Genomic DNA, 18,167 nt, shown 5'->3' on the forward strand with positions numbered 1-18,167 from the left:
AAATCTTACAACCATTAGATTTGTCCGGTAATAAACCCTTCAAAGCTGAAGTCTGAAAGTGGTGGGAGTGTTGGATGAGTGAAGGATTGCATACGTATACCAAAAGTGGTAAAATGCGTAGAGCATCTTATGAAGAAGTTGCAAAGTGGGTAGGAAGTGCGTGGGAAATCGGTAAAAACATTGTCAATAACAGCAAGGTTCAAAGAAGCTTTAAGAAATTATATCCTTAGATAAAAAGACTAAACCAAGACAGGGTTGCCACTCAAACAGGAGAATGAAATTCCCTGACTTTTCCAGGTTTTCCAGGTGTGTTTCAAGAAAATTCCAGTCTATCCGCGTAATGTACGTTGGCTGTGCTAAGAGGTAAATTAATTATGGTATTACTTGTATTGTGTAGCAAACTCACTTAATTATTCAATAAATCCCAGAGGACATTTATTCTTAATTATTCTTGGTATACTTTGTTTGATAATTTTGTTTAGTTTTCCACTTAAGAAACTTAATAAAATTTAAGATATATATATTGGATAACAAATGTATGTTTTATTTAATTATTACTCATGATCATCACCAGTTCAACACGAGGCTAATCCGGTCCTTATAAATCACAACGCAATGCTAAATAGTTAGGTTAGATTTTAGGTAAATTTAATTTGCGTGAGGTATGTTCTTAAAACCTTAACACTTGAAAACACAAATATAATTATAATAGTTGTTGTTTTCTCCACTGAAGATTGAGATTAGAATCTTCCCAATCTGGAATAAAATAAGGCTTTTTTTGCAGATATTCTGCAGCTAAACGAAAGAAAGAAATCTATTTTAATATATTGAGGTATTTTATATTTATTTTGCAGCATACATAAGGAAAAAATATGTGCATTAAATTTCGTGATGGTATGTCATCATACTGCTATAATTAATTTCAGGATTATGCCAGAGAAAATTTCCTGAAATTTGGAAATATTATTTACTAATAATAAATAAATTTAGAGGGAAGAAGCAACATTAAATTATATGAATAACATAAAAATAATTACTTAAAAATTGAATTAGAATAATCATCTATATTTTAGCGAATATAGTTATATTACATGGCTAGCCTAGATGACTGATTACTATTTTTCTATTTTACTGCAAAATGGCAAGGTATTTATTAAAAAGAAAAAAAAAAGGGTTAAAAAAGATTTTGCGGTAAAATTCTAGTATACGGTAAGGCTTTGGCACGATTTTGAAAATTGTCGCCAAGACCAAAATGACCCGTTTACTGCGCATCAAGATGTCGCCAAATCCCATTATTATTCTAACCAAAGAACGTCTATGTAAAGAAGAAAAGGTTCCATACAAGTAAAATGCTATTACGCCGCTAGAATGCGGAGGGAAAATTTGCCAAGGGATTTGGCGACGGAACCTGGCGGTCAGAATTTCTCTCTCTGCGATGTGTACAGGAAATTGAGAAACACGTGTTAAGAAGAAACGCTCTTTGACAAAAAGAAAACTACGAAAATCCGTTTTTAAATTATTGCGAAACATCCAAGAAGAAACGTTTTATCAAAGGACGTTTCTTCTTGGATTTTTCGCAATAATTTTAAAAACGGATTTTCGTAGTTTTTTTTTTTTTCTCTGAAAATAACTAATCCATGAATTAATTTACTTGCGCCAAAAAATATTTTCTTTTCCTTTAGAGTTTAACCACTTGCGCTAAGACTAAACTTCACGGTTGCGGTGCCGTGCGCTACAATATAACAAGCGGTAAAGTGTCTCATTTACGCCGCTCCGCATCTGCGAGTGCAATCCAGAGCTGTAACTCGAGAAATAAACAATCTCGTTGTTAGGCGACATATGCACCACGTTATTTTCATTTTTGCGATAAATGCTTATCGACGTGGTGTTCACGTCGCTCGCGGTTTGAGACAAAAGCATCTTGACGTGCGTGGCACGTCTTTTTAGCGCAAGTGGTTAAAGAAATTTTAAACGATATTCATTTTATGAACTCTTGATAACGTGACCTTCGAACTTCGACACCGGTTTCGAGCTTTGGTGACAGATATATCAGACATGCACAGCTGTTTCCCTCTATGATGGAACGGAGCCACAGCCACGTCTGTTGCAGAGAGGTTTTCCTTCTTTACAATACATATTCTTTGATTCTAACCTCCATAGTACCATATACTAGGATTAAACCCATTTTGTTTTATACGAGAACAGGTACTTTCTTTAGTTCATGCACTGCACATGCGATTCTCGAGAATACTGGAAACCAAAAGTTGCTTTGCCTTTCTAAAAGACAATCAAATTGGAGCTGCGAAAATTGGCTCTATGCCAGCTACCCGAATGACACTCACGTGATACATAATTCGCCAAAAAAGTTACCTCTTCCGACGTCGGCGCAAAAATCGCTTTTTTTGGCGGGATCGTTGTATGAACTTCCCCGACTTTTCCAGATTTTGACAAAAATACTTAAATTCCCTGACTTTTCCCTGAATATTTTGGTCAATTTTCGAATTCCTTGACTTTTCCCGGTTTTCCAGGTAGCGTGGCAACCCTGCAAGAGGATGAATGTGATTATCTGGAAGATTTGGACTTAGATCAGGATTTACTAAATCTTTTTAATTCAGATAGTGAAGAATCAGATTTAGATGGCTTCATATGATGTATAAGTTGCTGCAATTTCTTTTGTAAGTAAAATTTAAAATTTCCTTTTGTCATCCAAATTTAATATTTCATTGTTGCAACATCTTTTATAATATAGTCTGAGTATTACAAATTATGGATTTCTTTAGTGGGTAAATATAAGTATATTCGTGAACGTAAATATATTTTCAACATTTCTTACCTTTAATTTATTTTCGAGTTATGGTTTCATTTCATGCATTTTTCTTAACTGATATGTCATATATCAGGACACAAGCTGAGATTTTGCATCAATACGGCCCACGACGATGTCACACGCAATTTAATCTATTGCGGCGTTTTACGCTGATGCGGCCTTTCTTCCGGAAATTACGGTAATTACTATTAACCTACAAATTTTCAGACTTTGTGGGTACAATATGATCAATTTTACTCCACAAAAATTTTTTCAGCTATGAAAATATTCAAGCATGTTTTCCAAATCTTTCTTCCTTTCTATTACTTGATTATTCTATATGTTATTTTGAGTAATTAATCTATTTTACAAATAAACAACTGCTAGCAAACATGAGGCTTTGATCAGAAAAAAATATTCCCCATATTTCAAGGAAAGTAACCTACCTTAAATTTATGCACATGGAAATACAATTTACTCATTTAAATCAATACAACATATATACGTAAAAAATTGTTAATTGCAAAGGTTTTATTATTCTTATTTTCAAAATAGCTCAATTCATGCATTTCTGAACATATTTTCCATGCAAAACACAGCTGAACAATCACTGCAGATTGGGTGTCCATACATTTTACTTTCTACATTAGTTTTTCCTCTTTTTCGAAGACAAAAAATGCATCCTTTGAGATAAATTTCGATTTTCTTTTCATTTTTACAATTTGATTTCCATCTAAAATTTATCTAGTTAAAAAATCAAAAGTCAGTTTTCAAACTGGCAAGTTATGCTTTTGATTTGTAAGTATAACAAAATAAAGAACTCACTCAAGCTTCTCATGAAATCAAAGCACAATATTTGAAAACTTTCGGTACTCTTCTGTTATCAGGACTGGGTTCAGAAACGTATGTATGTATGTATGCATGTACATACACATGCATGCATACATATATGCATGCATACATATATACATGCATACACATTTGCATACATTTTATACATACAAGCATACATTTCAGACTCCAGTCCTTATAACAGAAGAGACTGATTTTTCTTAAACTAAATTAAGGCCCTTTTTTAATTCATTTAAAGAATTATGCCAAGGCACATTAGAAGTGTTACTTGTCTAGCATTCTAAATAAAAGATTTTCAGAGTTTAAACATTACTAGATTTAGAATGAAAAAATCCACAATTACTTACAACAAATATATGATACTCGCAACTTATATACAAAATATGAATTTAACAAACATTCTCTATTCGTAAAAAGCAAATTTAAGGTTAAATTTTAAACTGAGTTACAAAAAATTATTAATTATTGTTGCAAACTAATCTACAATATCATTTAAATTTTGAGAGCATATGTAAATCAAGTGCAAGTAACAAAATCTATGAATAAAAATTAAACCAATTTTTGGACAGGAAAATTTTTAAAAACTGGGAATTTAAATGGAATTGCTAATATTCTTTTGAAACAATTTTGTTTATACTTAGCAGCTTTTAGCGCTAATTACCTAGTTTGTTTCTCTGATCATTTTTTTCAAAATTACACTTTAAAGTTCTAATAGTTTGGTTTTCTTTAGTTTATGAATTATTTTTGCACTTAGCTTTATTTAAATTTTACTTACAGTTTCTGTTTAAACTTTAAAATTTAGTGAATTAAATTAGCAATACCATTTAAATTCCCAATTTTTTAAAATGTTCCTGTCCAAAAATTAAGTTAAGAATTTTTATTCATAGATTTTGATACTTGCACTTGATTTTCATATGCTCTCAGAATTTAAATGATATTGTAGATTAGTTCGCAGTAATAATTAATCATTTGTAATTCAATTTCATTTATAATTTAATTAACCTTAAATTTGCTTTTTACGAATAGAGAATGTTTGTTAAATTCAAATTTCATTCCTTGCAGCAATGGCGCAAGAGAATTATTTTATTATTTATTATTTTTTTTAAATAAGTATGTACAAAATATGTATTCACACCTTAAAATGATCACTCTAAAAGCAACAAATAACTAAAAATTACAATATGTAATATTACAACACTACACCAAAAAAAAAAATTACAATCGAATGAATTTAAATACAAAAATCTACAATATATTTGTCTCAAAACTGAAGAGATACCATAATACTTGGGTCTACAGTTTTGCGTGAAGAAAAATTCATAAACGAGATTAAATACTGCTTTGGCTTCCCAAATAGTTACTTTCTAATTATTGTACTTCTTCATTAACATATTAAAAAAAATACCACCTTTCAATTTGATTTCAGTCTCATTTTCTTAGTCACTTGGATCATCTCATGTAACAACAATGGAAAACAATTTAAAAAAGAAAAAGAAAAAAGTCATACTCTTTAATGCAGTATTTTCAGTCACCATGCAATATATTTAATAGCTACTATGTGATGTTAAGTTTATGCTGGCACATGTAAGAGTTTTGATTTTCATTTCTGACAATTTTCTACAAGCAAACTTTCCCCTTTAAAGTTTAACATTTACATGTCTGCTCATGTATTCATTCCCTCCAACTATCTTCAAGAAAGCTACTCTATTAGAGGAATGACAATTAATTGCCTTTTGGTGCACTTGAGTACATAATTAAAAACATAAACATTATTACAGAGCTTGAGCTCAGAGGTGATCACATCCCTTAACAAGGTATAAATTTCCTTTGTTTGCATAGCATATAAAATGCTTTTTCGAAAACACAAAATATGATGTACATATGAATGTTTACCATACGTTTTTAGTCATGAGTGTATAAAGAGTCCATGTGAGTCTTCATGTGAATTTTTAGTCAATTACAATGTAACTTTATGGTTTTATTTATTTGATTACAGTAAGGCATTCGAAGGCTACCTGCCCAAAGGAAGGAATGCCTTTGTGAAGGGATTTTGTAGCAGAATTCGCTCATATCCACACTTCATACTGGAGAAAACCAAGAAAATCCCTATGCAGCCAGCTCGGGCATACTGCCTGAGGTCAAACTATCAGTGCTCAGTGATTTTACAGCTTGCCACTGATGGAAGTATAACTTAATGAAGTCTGCAAGTTACTAATGCATATTTAACTTAAAGAAGGCAGTGTGTTACGCAAAGAGATGTCACCTTACCAAATGGCTTTCGGCACAGCACTTACATTTTCTCTGCTAAGCACCATTTTATTTCAGAGAGATAAATCCAAATATTAAATCTGAATTCCTTTGTTATCCTCATCATTTATTTCAGATTATAAAAGACGTAACTGTAAAGAAGGTTGAACTTAATAATAGGTAGTATTTTATTCATGGCAGCAAATGCAATGTGTTCGGTATCTCGGCTAACATCTGCCAGTGTGTCTTGACATATATCTGTTCATGCAGTAGCTTTTAGTACTGTTAATGCAGAGCACAATAGAACACACAGTCAGTAAGAATTTCTGTTTCAAATTGGGTAACACAACAATGGAAACCCACAAAATGCTGGCAAATGAAAGCAGAGCGGTTTAATTTTCTTTTAATATACATATTGTTATGAAATGTACAGGCGCGGTAAAATTGGCTTCCCTGCAAAGCAGTTTTAGGGTAAGCAAATAATAGGTAAGCATAAAATAGCAAGGTAGGCAGGGTTGCCACATTTGTTAAGCAATCACCCATTTGGCGACAAAATTGGCGATATGCCATAGATGGATGGAGAACCTTTTGGAACGAATTCTTACCAGTTTAGCCCAAACTGTTCTTGAACACAAGCTGAAAGCTATATAAACCCTGCTGGTCCGCAGTCAGTTAGTGTGTGTGCCTCGTCGTCTAGCGAGCTGATAGTCAGTCATTGAACGAGTGTCTCGAAGTCTAGCGTAGAGTTGGTCATCGAGTGCATCGAGAGAGTCTTTTAGTTATTGCGAATTAGTGCATCATTGAGTTTTGTCTTAGACAGGGTTTCCACTCAAATAGGAGAATGAAATTCCCTGACTTTTCCAGGTATGTTTCGAGAAAATTCCAGTCTATCCGCATAATGTACGTTGGCTGTGCTAAGAGGTAAATTAATTATGGTATTACTTGTATTGAGTAGCAAATTCACTTAATTATTCAATACATCCCAGAGGACATTTATTCTTAATTATTCTTGGTACACTTTGTTTGATAATTTTGTTTAGTTTTCCACTTAAGAAACTTAATAAAATTTAAGATATATATATTGGATAACAAATGTATGTTTTATTTAATTATTACTCATGATCATCACCAGTTCAACACGACGCTAATCCAGTCCTTATAAATCACAACGCAATGCTAAATAGTTAGGTTAGATTTTAGGTAAATTTAATTTGTGTGAGGTATCTTCTTAAAAGGCACCTTAACACATGAAAACACAAATATAATTATAATAGGAGCTGTTTTCTCCACTGATGATTGAGATTAGAATCTGCCCAATCTGGAATTAAATAAGGCTTTTTTTGCAGACATTCTGCAGCTAAACGAAAGAAAGAAATCTATTTAATGATATTTTTTTTAATAAATTGAGGTATTTTATATTTATTTCGCAGCATACATAAGAAAAAAATATGTGCATTAAATTTCGTGATGGTATGTCATCATACTGCTATAATTAATTTCAGGATTATGCCAGAGAAAATTTCCTGAAATTTGGAAATATTATTTACTAATGATAGATAAATTTAAAGGGAAGAAGCAACATTAAATTATATGAATAACATAAAAATAAAGATAATTACTTAAAAATTGAATTAGAATAATCAACGCTATTTTAGCAAATATAGTTATATTACATGGTTAGCCTAGATGACTGATTACTATTTTTTTATTTTACTGTAAAATGACAAGATATTTATTAAAAAGAAAAAAAAAAAAAGGCTTAAAAAGATTTTGCGGTCCTAGTATATGGTATGACCTTCGAACGATTTTGAAAACTGTCGCCAAGAACAAAATGACCCGTTTACTGCACATCATCATGTCGCCAAATCCCGCTGTACCATACATGGAGATTATTCTAACCAAAGAACGTCTATGTAAAGAAGAAAAGGTTCCATACACGTAAATGCTATTATGCTGCTAGGAAGCAGAAGAATAATTTGCCAAGGGATTTGGCGACAGAATCTGGCGGCCAGAATTTTCCTCTCCGCAATGTGTATAGGAAATTGAGAAACACGCGTTAAGAACAAACGTTCTTTGACAAAAAAGAAAACTACAAAAATCCGTTTTTAAATTATAGCAAAAAATCCAAGAAATGTTTTATCAAAGAACGTTTTTGCTTGGATTTTTCGCAATAATTTTAAAAACGGACTTCCGTAGTTTTTTTCCCCTCAAAATAACTAATCCATGAATTAATTTACCTGTGCCAAAAAATATTTTCTTTTCCTTTAGAGTTTAGCCCCTTCGAGCCGGGTAGCGAAAAAAACGCGCGCTTATCACGGAGGCCGGCAGTGTCTTCCGTGAGCGTCTCTCCAGGGCCGGGAGCTTTTTTGCTACTAAGCCTAAATCCACGAAATTTCCGAAGTATCAACGCATTGTTTAATAATGCTCTATAGAGTATTTAAATGGCTTATGCTTTATAGATATTTTTATATATATACTTTAATTACCTTATTTCTTGTTTAAATGCATATTTTACACATTTTATTTTAATTACTCACCATTTTATGACTTTTAACATTATACATCTGAAAACTAAATATATTACTTAAAATTCTCTTTTTGTATGAAAAATTTAAAACAGGGATCTACACACAGTCCTACGTTACATTCCTTGAACTCGTAATAACTCATTTGCCGTTTTGGAGGATTTTTCCGGAAATGTGAACAAACAAAGCATCGTCGTCTCATTTTCTTATCAGTCTCTTCTGAACAAAGTTTTGGAAAATGTCTTTCAGTTAATCTTTCAGAATCAATATCAGAATATCAGAATCAATATCTGAAATATTTTGCATCATTTCTGCTATTTCATGCTCTGTTAAACATTTTCGACGCTTCGACATTGAAACGGTAAAAACAGAAAGAATTCACGTCTAACAAGATCTAATTATTTTCTAAAAACTGAACTGTAAACCGAAATACTCAACACTTTAGCGCATATAAAACTTCTACTTGCAACAAACAACTACCACGTGCGAATAAAGTGCGATTTAAAGAGATGTCATAAATCACGCCATTCGGAAACATTTAGTTCCCCGTTTGTTTATATAATCAAAAACACGTGTATGTGAATCGTGCTTCTCTCATTTCGAGTAGAAGGTCTAATGTACATGTGTCTGAAACCATATGGGCATACAGTGCCATCTTGTGGCAGAAATTATAGTTTGAAAAACGTTCCAAGGTACTGGCACAAATACGTGACAGTTGGTAGAAAACACAACAATGCTCTGGCACACCGGTGTGTTCGTTGCTGGCACGTATACGTGATAGTCGGCGCGAAGGGGTTAAAGAAATTTTAAACAATATTCAATTTATGTACTCTTGATAATGTGACCTTCGAACTTCGACACCGGTTTCGAGCTTTGATGACAGATATATCGCACATGCACAGCTGTTTCCCTCTATGATGGAACGGAGCCACGTCTGTTGCAGAGAGGTTTTCCTTCTTTACAATACATATTCTTTGATTCTAACCCTCATTGTACCGTATACTAGGATTAAACCCATTTTGTTCCCTGAATTTTTTGGTCAATTTCCGAATTCCCAGACTTTTTCCGTTTTTCCAGGTAGCGTGGCAACCCTGCTTAGACTGTGCTGAATCGAGAGCTATACTCTTGTGTATCGTCGAGTGCACCGCGAGTTGTAGCATGGAGAGTCTCGAGAATACATAGAGTTCCGAGAACGACCAAACAGAGTCAGTAGCTGTACTTTGGTGCTTTGCAATGAAGCTGTCTCCACCGTTTTTGCCTGACAGTGTGAAGGCTGTGTCGCTGAATGTGTCAGCGTGTTTATAACAGTTCGACGACTGTAAAAGTGATTTTGGAGCTATCTGATTAATATTGGTAAATAAAGTGTGTTTCAATATTTCATTAAGTGCTGTCATTGTTATTCACTCCAAATCCACACGAACCCCATACGAATGTGAACTAAGAAAATAACGTAACAACTGGTGTCAGAAAAGAAAAATGCAACAACTGGTGGCAGAAATAGGATTTGTGAGTGAATGCCATTGACCCGCCTGTATGCAGAGCCATGGTGGAGGAAATGAACACTTTGATGGACTTTTTAACCGAGATCAGAGACGGACAGAAGGAGTTGAAAGCCGGATATGCTGAGATAATGCCGGATATGAAGAGATGAAGGCTGAAATGAAAGCGGACAGAAAGCGATAAAATCTGGATATAAAGAGATGGCAGCTGAGATCAAAGCCGCACTGAAAGAGATGAAAGCGGGACTGGAAGATAAGAAATGTTGGCCAAGAAAAGGTGCAAGAGCAACTCCAACAGCTGAAAGTGGAGCTTGCAGAAGAAACTGGAGCCATTAAAAAAAAATGTGAAAATGACAGTAGTGGCATCTGGAGAATCCAAGGATGAAGAAATGAAGGACGTAGCTTACGAAATGCCTCAGAAAGATCCAGAAATTATTGATAAAATATCTAATGGGATTAAAGAAAAAGAACGAAAACATGAAGAAATGAAAGATGGGAAGGAAGATTTTTATTCTCACGTGCCTGAAGTAGAGATAGAAGAAAGTGAAAATGTGACTGTAAAGTTCGTAGAAACTGATAGTGAAGTTGTGAAAATTCAGTCAGCAAGTGTTGAACCATCTGAAAGTGCATGTGATGCAGAGATGGGAGTAGCTGATGTACAGCTTAAACAGTGTGCTCCAGTATTGCAAGAAAATTCACTTACCTCGCAAATTATGTGTACGTCTCATGTTGCAGATTTTGCAGACACGGAATTGATTCTGAACCCTGATACTTTTGCTTGTAAAGGATCAGATTCTATTCATGACCCTGGTGCAAACATCAGAACTGGTTACCAGGAAACGGAGGAAAATAAGCATGTACCAATTACTAAAAATACCGAGGAACTACAGAGTGATGAACAAACTGTTTCAGATCTTTCTGTGGATGAAAAGTTTGAAAGGACTGAATCTTCAGACTGTGATATGCAAAACAGAAATGCATCTGAGAACTGCAGTGGAAAAGTATTTGACACGGGTATAACTTAATGAAAAGACTGAGACTGAAATTCATTCTTGACTTTAATTTGTATAATTTAAAATTTTTATGGGTTTAATTTGTGTATATAACTTGTATGTAGTGTAAATGTCTGTTTCTTTAGTTATGTTATTTATTTATACCTTATGTTTGTTTTACTATGTTTTGTTTGTATCGAATTAGGCTTCTGACCAAGGGTTGTACTGCCTGGGACGTGCAGTCCTTGGGAGGGGGCAGTGTTACGAAATGTACAGGCACGGTAAGATGGCTTCTCCGCAAAGCAGTTTAAGGGTTGCCACATTTGGCAAGAAATCGCCTATTTGGCGACAAAATTGGCGATATGCCATGGATGGATGCAGAACCTTCTGGAACGAATTTTTACCGGTTTAGCCCAGAATGTTCTCGAACACAAGAAGTGAAGAACACAAAAACAAGAAATGAAACTTTTCTTCTGATTTTTTTTTTTTTTTTTTTTTATAAAATTAGGCTTAGTGATGCAAAATCTCCATCCTGTACGGTGACTGCCTTCCGTCCCGCACGAGCATCTTTAACAAAGGTGCGCTGTCACGAAAATTTTAAACACAAAACTTATGCAAGATTTGTATCTTACCACCTAATCAAGGAACAAAAACAAGAGAGCATAGAATCAGAGTTAGTACTTACATTTTAGCACAACCAATTTGGTGCAGTTCCATGATTTTTTACAGCACAAAAAGGTGATTTGATAACTTTTTGGATGACAACTTACAATGGATATGATTACCTAAAGAACTGATATGTGCAAGGTCACAAGAATATGGTGACTTCATATAAGGTGGTATTGATAATAATTACCCCAGAAATAGGCATAATTCAATTACAACATTAAGTACAAGTCTTTAAGATCACTATGTAATTTAGCTGTAAATCATGCATTTAAAATGAAATTGCAATATTATTAATTCAATATGTATTTGTAATTGCACTATTTATAATTACAATTAAAACAATATAATTACACTGTTATGTACATTAATTAGAGTTACAATAAAATTAAAATTATATATATTAGTACTTGCAGTTTTTTACATCTCAAGACACATTATTTTTATTTATTTTATAAAATATTGTTCTCAAACAAGAGTTGTAGACATGGCCATGCTTCAGAAATTGACAAATGAGATGAACAGAAATAATGTAGATACACACTGTGCTGCCAGTACACAAAATACAAGATCTTAGTTAAACTTTGATATGCCCTCATACACAGCAGTTCCTTAGAATACTCTCATTTAGCAAAGCATGAAATCTTTATCTTTAAACTGAAACTATCTGTTAAAGACTGAACAAAGTTATTTATTGTAGTTATTCTATAGTTAAAACTACAGGTATAATTGTAATTATAATATAATGTCATTTAGAATTACAATATAAATGCAAAAGAACTTACATTTGTGGCTTAGCAATAACCCAGTAGATCAGACCTTTCTTAATAGTGGTAGTTCAAATTCCATCTAACAATTTGGATTTTTAGGTATCTTTATAGTTTTACAAATGTGCAATGTAAACTAGTTTCCCTCAGAAAATCTTCCATGAAGGCATCCATTCTGTTAGATGCTTTGCCACATTCAATTAAACAAACAGCCAATTCATACTTTTGCATAACAAATTTACATGTATTTATTATAATCAGAAATATTTTCTGCATCAGCAATCTTCTTGTAGCAAAACTTATTTTAATATTTACTGCGTATTAGTTTTTATTAAATAAATGCCTAATTAACAGTGAATAGCATTACTATAACTTGCAATTTGCATCATAATTAAGCTGAATAGTCTCAGATAGAAAATGCCATCTTTCTGCCAGTAGTTGTCATCTTCAGACATGAAAAATTGTGCAAATGCATCCATTTACTTTCAAAAAAAGAATTATTTTAATTATTTATTGAAATATTTGTATTTAATAAAGACCCATTTCACAGTTAATATCATTACTGCAACCTGGAGTTCACTAAATAATTATGCAGGAAGATCTCAGATGGAATGCATAGTCAGTAAGTCCATTTGTCTGCAACACCCACCAGCATGATTGCAAACATTAATAAGTCTACCTGAGTTCAAATTTCAGTGAACAGTTTGGCTAGATGGGCCTTTTGTGGATATCCCCACATACAGTCTGAATATGAGTCAGTTTCCCTTAAAAAGTCTTTTTCAAAAACATCTCTTTTTAGGCAGATAACCTTTGTGAGCTTTGTATAATCTAAATAACCTAACCTTCTGCTGGAATAGTTATCTACAGGCATTTAACAAAATTGTTTGTTTAGTTTTATCTGAAGCTGAGGAAAACAGCTCATGCAGGTTCACTCACCTGTAAGTAATGCTTAATAACCATTTATTGAAAATATGTTCTGAGTTTAGAAAAGAACTAATTCATAATCAATACTGTTACTGAAAATTTTAGTACATATAGCAATAAAGCAGGATGATTATAGATCAGAATCAGCAGGATTTCTACCACCTACAATGATGAGGAATTCAGCTGGATAAGATTATAAAAATTAGTTTAGCTCTATTATTGGATCCCTTTGCTGATATGCAAAGCTTTCATGATTCATTTTCTGTGTAATAGCCACCCAAAAAAGCAGTTGTCCTTCAATCCTCCATGAAGGCATCCCTTTCCATAAGTGTACAGTTCTTTGTTTGCTTTGCTTTAAATGAATAATTCAAATTCACAAGTCTGTTGATGAGCATCATTAACACACATATTTATTTAGCAAACTTATGAGTATTTAGTTCTATATGAAATAACCAAAATTAGTTCCTGTAAATAAATTCTCTGTTAACTATATTTCTTTCACATATTTAGTGAAAAGATGTGTAGTACATGTATTTAACAATGGATTAGTTCATAATTTATGATGCTATTAGTATAAACTGCAGGATGTGCAGAAGTTAAGCAGAATGATTCCAAACTGTTTTTCTTACAGGTTTATGCCACTGTATTATTTAACAACTGACCAAAATGGTGAACCATTATCATCATTTACTGCAATTTTCACTTATCATCACACTTTCTCTAGGCTATGTAATTCAAATTAACAAGGGCAATTACTTTCCTAATTATATAATTTAATTACTTAATAGAATAGCTTTTACACTATAATTATAATTAGATCTCCAAATTACAATGTAAATGTAATTACACAGTATCTGCATAATCTAGTTACAATGATATTTTGTCCAGTATGCATGAAACTGTGTGCTGACTTCATCAGCATGGCCCAGCTTTTACAGTACATCATAACTGGAAATTAAACATCATTCTTCCAACATGATCCAGAAACTATAAACACCAAAGCACATTAGAATCAAAACTGAAAATTTTTGTTCCTAAATGTCAAAAGAGAATGTTGGTTACCTGTTTCAACACTCAAGGTCATAAAGAATCCATACAATAAGACCAAACAGTAAATGGAGATTTATACTGCAAGGTTATTTTTTGGCTCATGTGCTTTATTTATTGCTTGTGGACACAATTCCCAGACCAGGATCTAGCTTTCTTTAATGCAAGACTTCAAGCAGGTCCTGACCAATTGTTAATTTAACCGAGTTTTACCATCCTTCATCTCCTGTTCTTGTACTATCATACTTCTTTCCTTCTCCAAAAGGATACAGATATTTCACATGTCTAAGCTGCTGTAATGAGATAATTAAAAACAGTACAGACAAGGGACTTCTCCAGATGTTTCCAACAGTGATGTGAAAATAGTCAGAACTGCACTGTATCAGAACAGGGATTACTTTGAAAGAGTATGGCTTTCAAACAAGATATAAAGATATCTTATATCTTGATATAAGATATATTTATTGAAATATTTTACATGACCACATTTGATCATTCAATGGACATTTTGGTCACACTTTGTAATTTAGCACATGGGTTGAACAGATGAAATATTAGAAATTTGCTCCAAGTTCAACTTTAGTGTTTGAATTAAAAACCAAACCTCTTTAAAACATTCTTCAAGAAGGCAGAGAGTGCTAGCCAGTCATGCCATAATCTTATTAAATTGGTGATTCTTCTTATAAATTATGCATTATCCTTATAAATATGATCTTAACCAGATTTGCATTTTTTAAAAATCTGGATAAAAGAATATTTACTTACAGTTGAAAGATGATTTGATTTTAATTTGTAAGCAGAAAAATCGTCATGAAAGTAATGTTAATATAATTAATTTTCAGGGGTGTTTTCTCCCTCAAGAGACTTTCCAATTTCAAAACAAAGATTGGAGTAACTAAACCAAAATAACTTTTATTATAACCTTATTGAAAGATATATTAAAGCCAAGGGATAAGACTACATATATTTTAAGAAATGGCAAATTTAAAATTATGTGCAATAAAAAAATATCCACAAAATTAAATGTGGATTAAATATATGAAATTTCTATTTACTTCTACATACCTTAATTAACATTCTAATATAATTCTATGGAATTTTATACTAAAATACTCAATAAAACACTTATAGGCATTTAAAGGATAGCATTTGTAAATAAATCTAGGTTTTCTTTTACATATGAAACATTACACAAGACTAAAATATTTTACCTCTAATCCACCTCCAAGGCATGTACCCATAATTGCAGCTACTACTGGTTTTTTACTGTTTTCTATTTCCAATAACAGCTCTTTTCCCTGTTTAGATAAACTAGTTATCTCTTCCTTTGACTTGCATGCTTGCAACATACTAGAAATGCCAAAATTCATGCATATAAATCAAGCACATATTTCCATAAAAAGAAGACAAAAACATCTAATGAGCAACACTTACTAGACAACTGCACAATTATTTCATATCTGCAGGATCCTTGGCATAATAGCAAGTTCAAATACAGAGTATGGATAGGAATATATTTGCATAATGTCAATCTTCTACTGATATAACAACTCAGTAATTTAAACTCCTTATAATGACCTTCTTGGATTCATAATGAGATATCATAAACCAAGCCGTCGCACATACCCCCTTTTTTTAATACCATAGATTATGGTTTAAAAAAAAATCCAAAGGCAACCAGCTCCAAAGGTTCGAATCTGGACCCAGGCTCATGCCATGCCCGATCGGTGTCATCGTGCAAATCTCTAGCTAGCGCCTTTATGCAGTGACGATATTAAAGGGAAACTGCTTAATAGTTAACACTTAAAATGAAGTATTATTCACATAACAATATTAGAAACCAAATAAATGTACTTTTGTCAAATCTTGCCAAACAACAAAAGAGTTAAAAGGGATTAGTTGCTAACTTCTGCTGAAACAAATTCTGTTTATTGTTTTCATTGCAAAATTTTTAACAATTTCAGCAGCATAAAGTTGAGTAGTTCTGAATTTAATGACTGGAGTCCCTTAAATGAGCACTTAAAAGTTCACGGAAAAATAAAATGAATTTCCCGAATTTACACCTTTGGTCCGATTTCTTAAAATGATTTAGAAAGAATAAAACTGTTGATTTGGAATTTCAAAATTTAAAAAAAAAAAAAAGCAAAGCATTGGCACGATGTTATTGAAAGAATTATCTATGCCATTCAGTTTTTAGCCAACCAAAACTTAGCTTTCCATGGTTCCAGTAACAAATTATTCAAAAGAAATAATAATTTTTTAAAGTGTATAGAAATGATCGCAAAATTTGACCCTAACATGTATGTAATATTAATAAAATTCAACAGGGTTCGTAGCCACATTTTAATTAAAAAAATAAGCACCTATAAGCATTTTTCAAGCATATTTTAAGGAAAAAATAAGCACCTGTCTAATTACATTATACACAACTGCATAACCTTAAACGAAAAATTAGACTTGTAATTTAAAATATGTGCAATGCAATACTTATTAAGAGAATAAGCATTACCTCAACCATGAAAAACAATTTTTTTTTTTTTTTTTTTTTTTTTTTTTTAATTTTAAATGACAGTTCAATTTACAGAATTAGTTTACAATGAGAGAAAAAAAAAACTATGCAGAACTAAACTATATTACAAGATTTAACGATGAAATTTCAGTTCAAAATATAGAAAAAAATAATAATAAGCCATATTAATTGTATTACCTAATAATTGGCACCTAATAATAAATACAATTTATTTTTCCACTCATATTAATATTTAAATAATTTAACTTAAATCAAAATTCTGAACATTTTCTAAATTTTCATTGCATAATAGTTTTCCCTTCACATATATCCCAAGCAAAGTAATTTAAGTAAAAAAGAGGCACATTTCTGAAATCAGAAGACGGGAAATTGCTTCATGCAGTCATCCTTTAACAGTAAAAGCTTAACTAACCCGCATACTCGGAAATTGCCGAATATTCCGGATAGTAACTGGAAAAAGAGGAGTGGGGGAGATTGTAGCTGTTCTTTAGATTTCTCAGCTAAATAAATGATTTTGACATTTCGATATGTGCATCATATAAAAATAGACCAACGGAACTCAGAAATATTCTGGTTAGAAAGCACAGTAAAACTCTTAAGCGTTCATAAACAAATCTCAGACTGAACATCAAAATTAATTATCTCTGGAAAATACCGCAAACGTTATTGCGCAATACGTGCGGCGTAATTCTTCCACATGTGATATTACGCAATTGGAATCAACAGCTGCCGGTATTCGAAGAATAAAGAACTAAATAAAGGAAAAGAAAGAGACTTACTAATCTGGGATGTTTCTAATTCTAATTTTCAACGGACTGCATTCAATTTCTGGAATAGAATCAATCTTTGCTTGGGTTGGATAGACCGGAAAAACTTTTAGTCCTATTCAATCCAGATTGGACAGTGACAAAAAAAAAAAAAAAAATGTCTGCTGCTTCAATATTAGAGATATTGCGGAGAATGGGGATAACCTCCCAACCTCTGTATTGTATAATGTATTGGGAAAAAAAAATTTTTGACTATTCGATTACTTTCCTTTTATTTAAGCCATTCCAAATATTATTCCTTAGAAAGCTAATCTGTGTAAAAACACACCCATTTTTGGAAGTTTATCTATACTTAAGCAGTTACTGCCACTATATTATTATAAATATTCATGCATATGCTCATAATATAAGCATAATGATTATAATAAACACGAATATGAACTGACCACGCGGAACGAGAATGCAAATTATTAAAATCTTGATAGAAATCCAAACGTGTGTAGTATATGGTGGGAGGAAAAGAATACCGAATGTACCGGAATTTT

At 32.4% G+C, this 18,167-nt stretch overlaps 1 protein-coding gene across 1 annotated transcript in view; it reads right to left on the bottom strand.

Annotated features, from left to right (window-relative positions):
* The window catches only part of Mtpalpha (monolysocardiolipin acyltransferase Mtpalpha), a 70,620-nt gene that overhangs the window by 33,649 nt on the left and 18,804 nt on the right, over positions 1–18,167 (bottom strand). Inside the window, exon 4 of the mRNA XM_085823766.1 lies at positions 15,537–15,675. Coding sequence (XP_085679892.1) covers positions 15,537–15,675 — 139 coding nt within the window. The remainder of the gene's footprint in view (positions 1–15,536; positions 15,676–18,167) is intronic.

The sequence above is a fragment of the Stegodyphus dumicola genome, chromosome 9 (assembly GCF_044657685.1).
Source record: "Stegodyphus dumicola isolate Sdum_Otavi_A_Nest chromosome 9, ASM4465768v1".
Lineage (NCBI taxonomy): Eukaryota > Metazoa > Arthropoda > Arachnida > Araneae > Eresidae > Stegodyphus > Stegodyphus dumicola.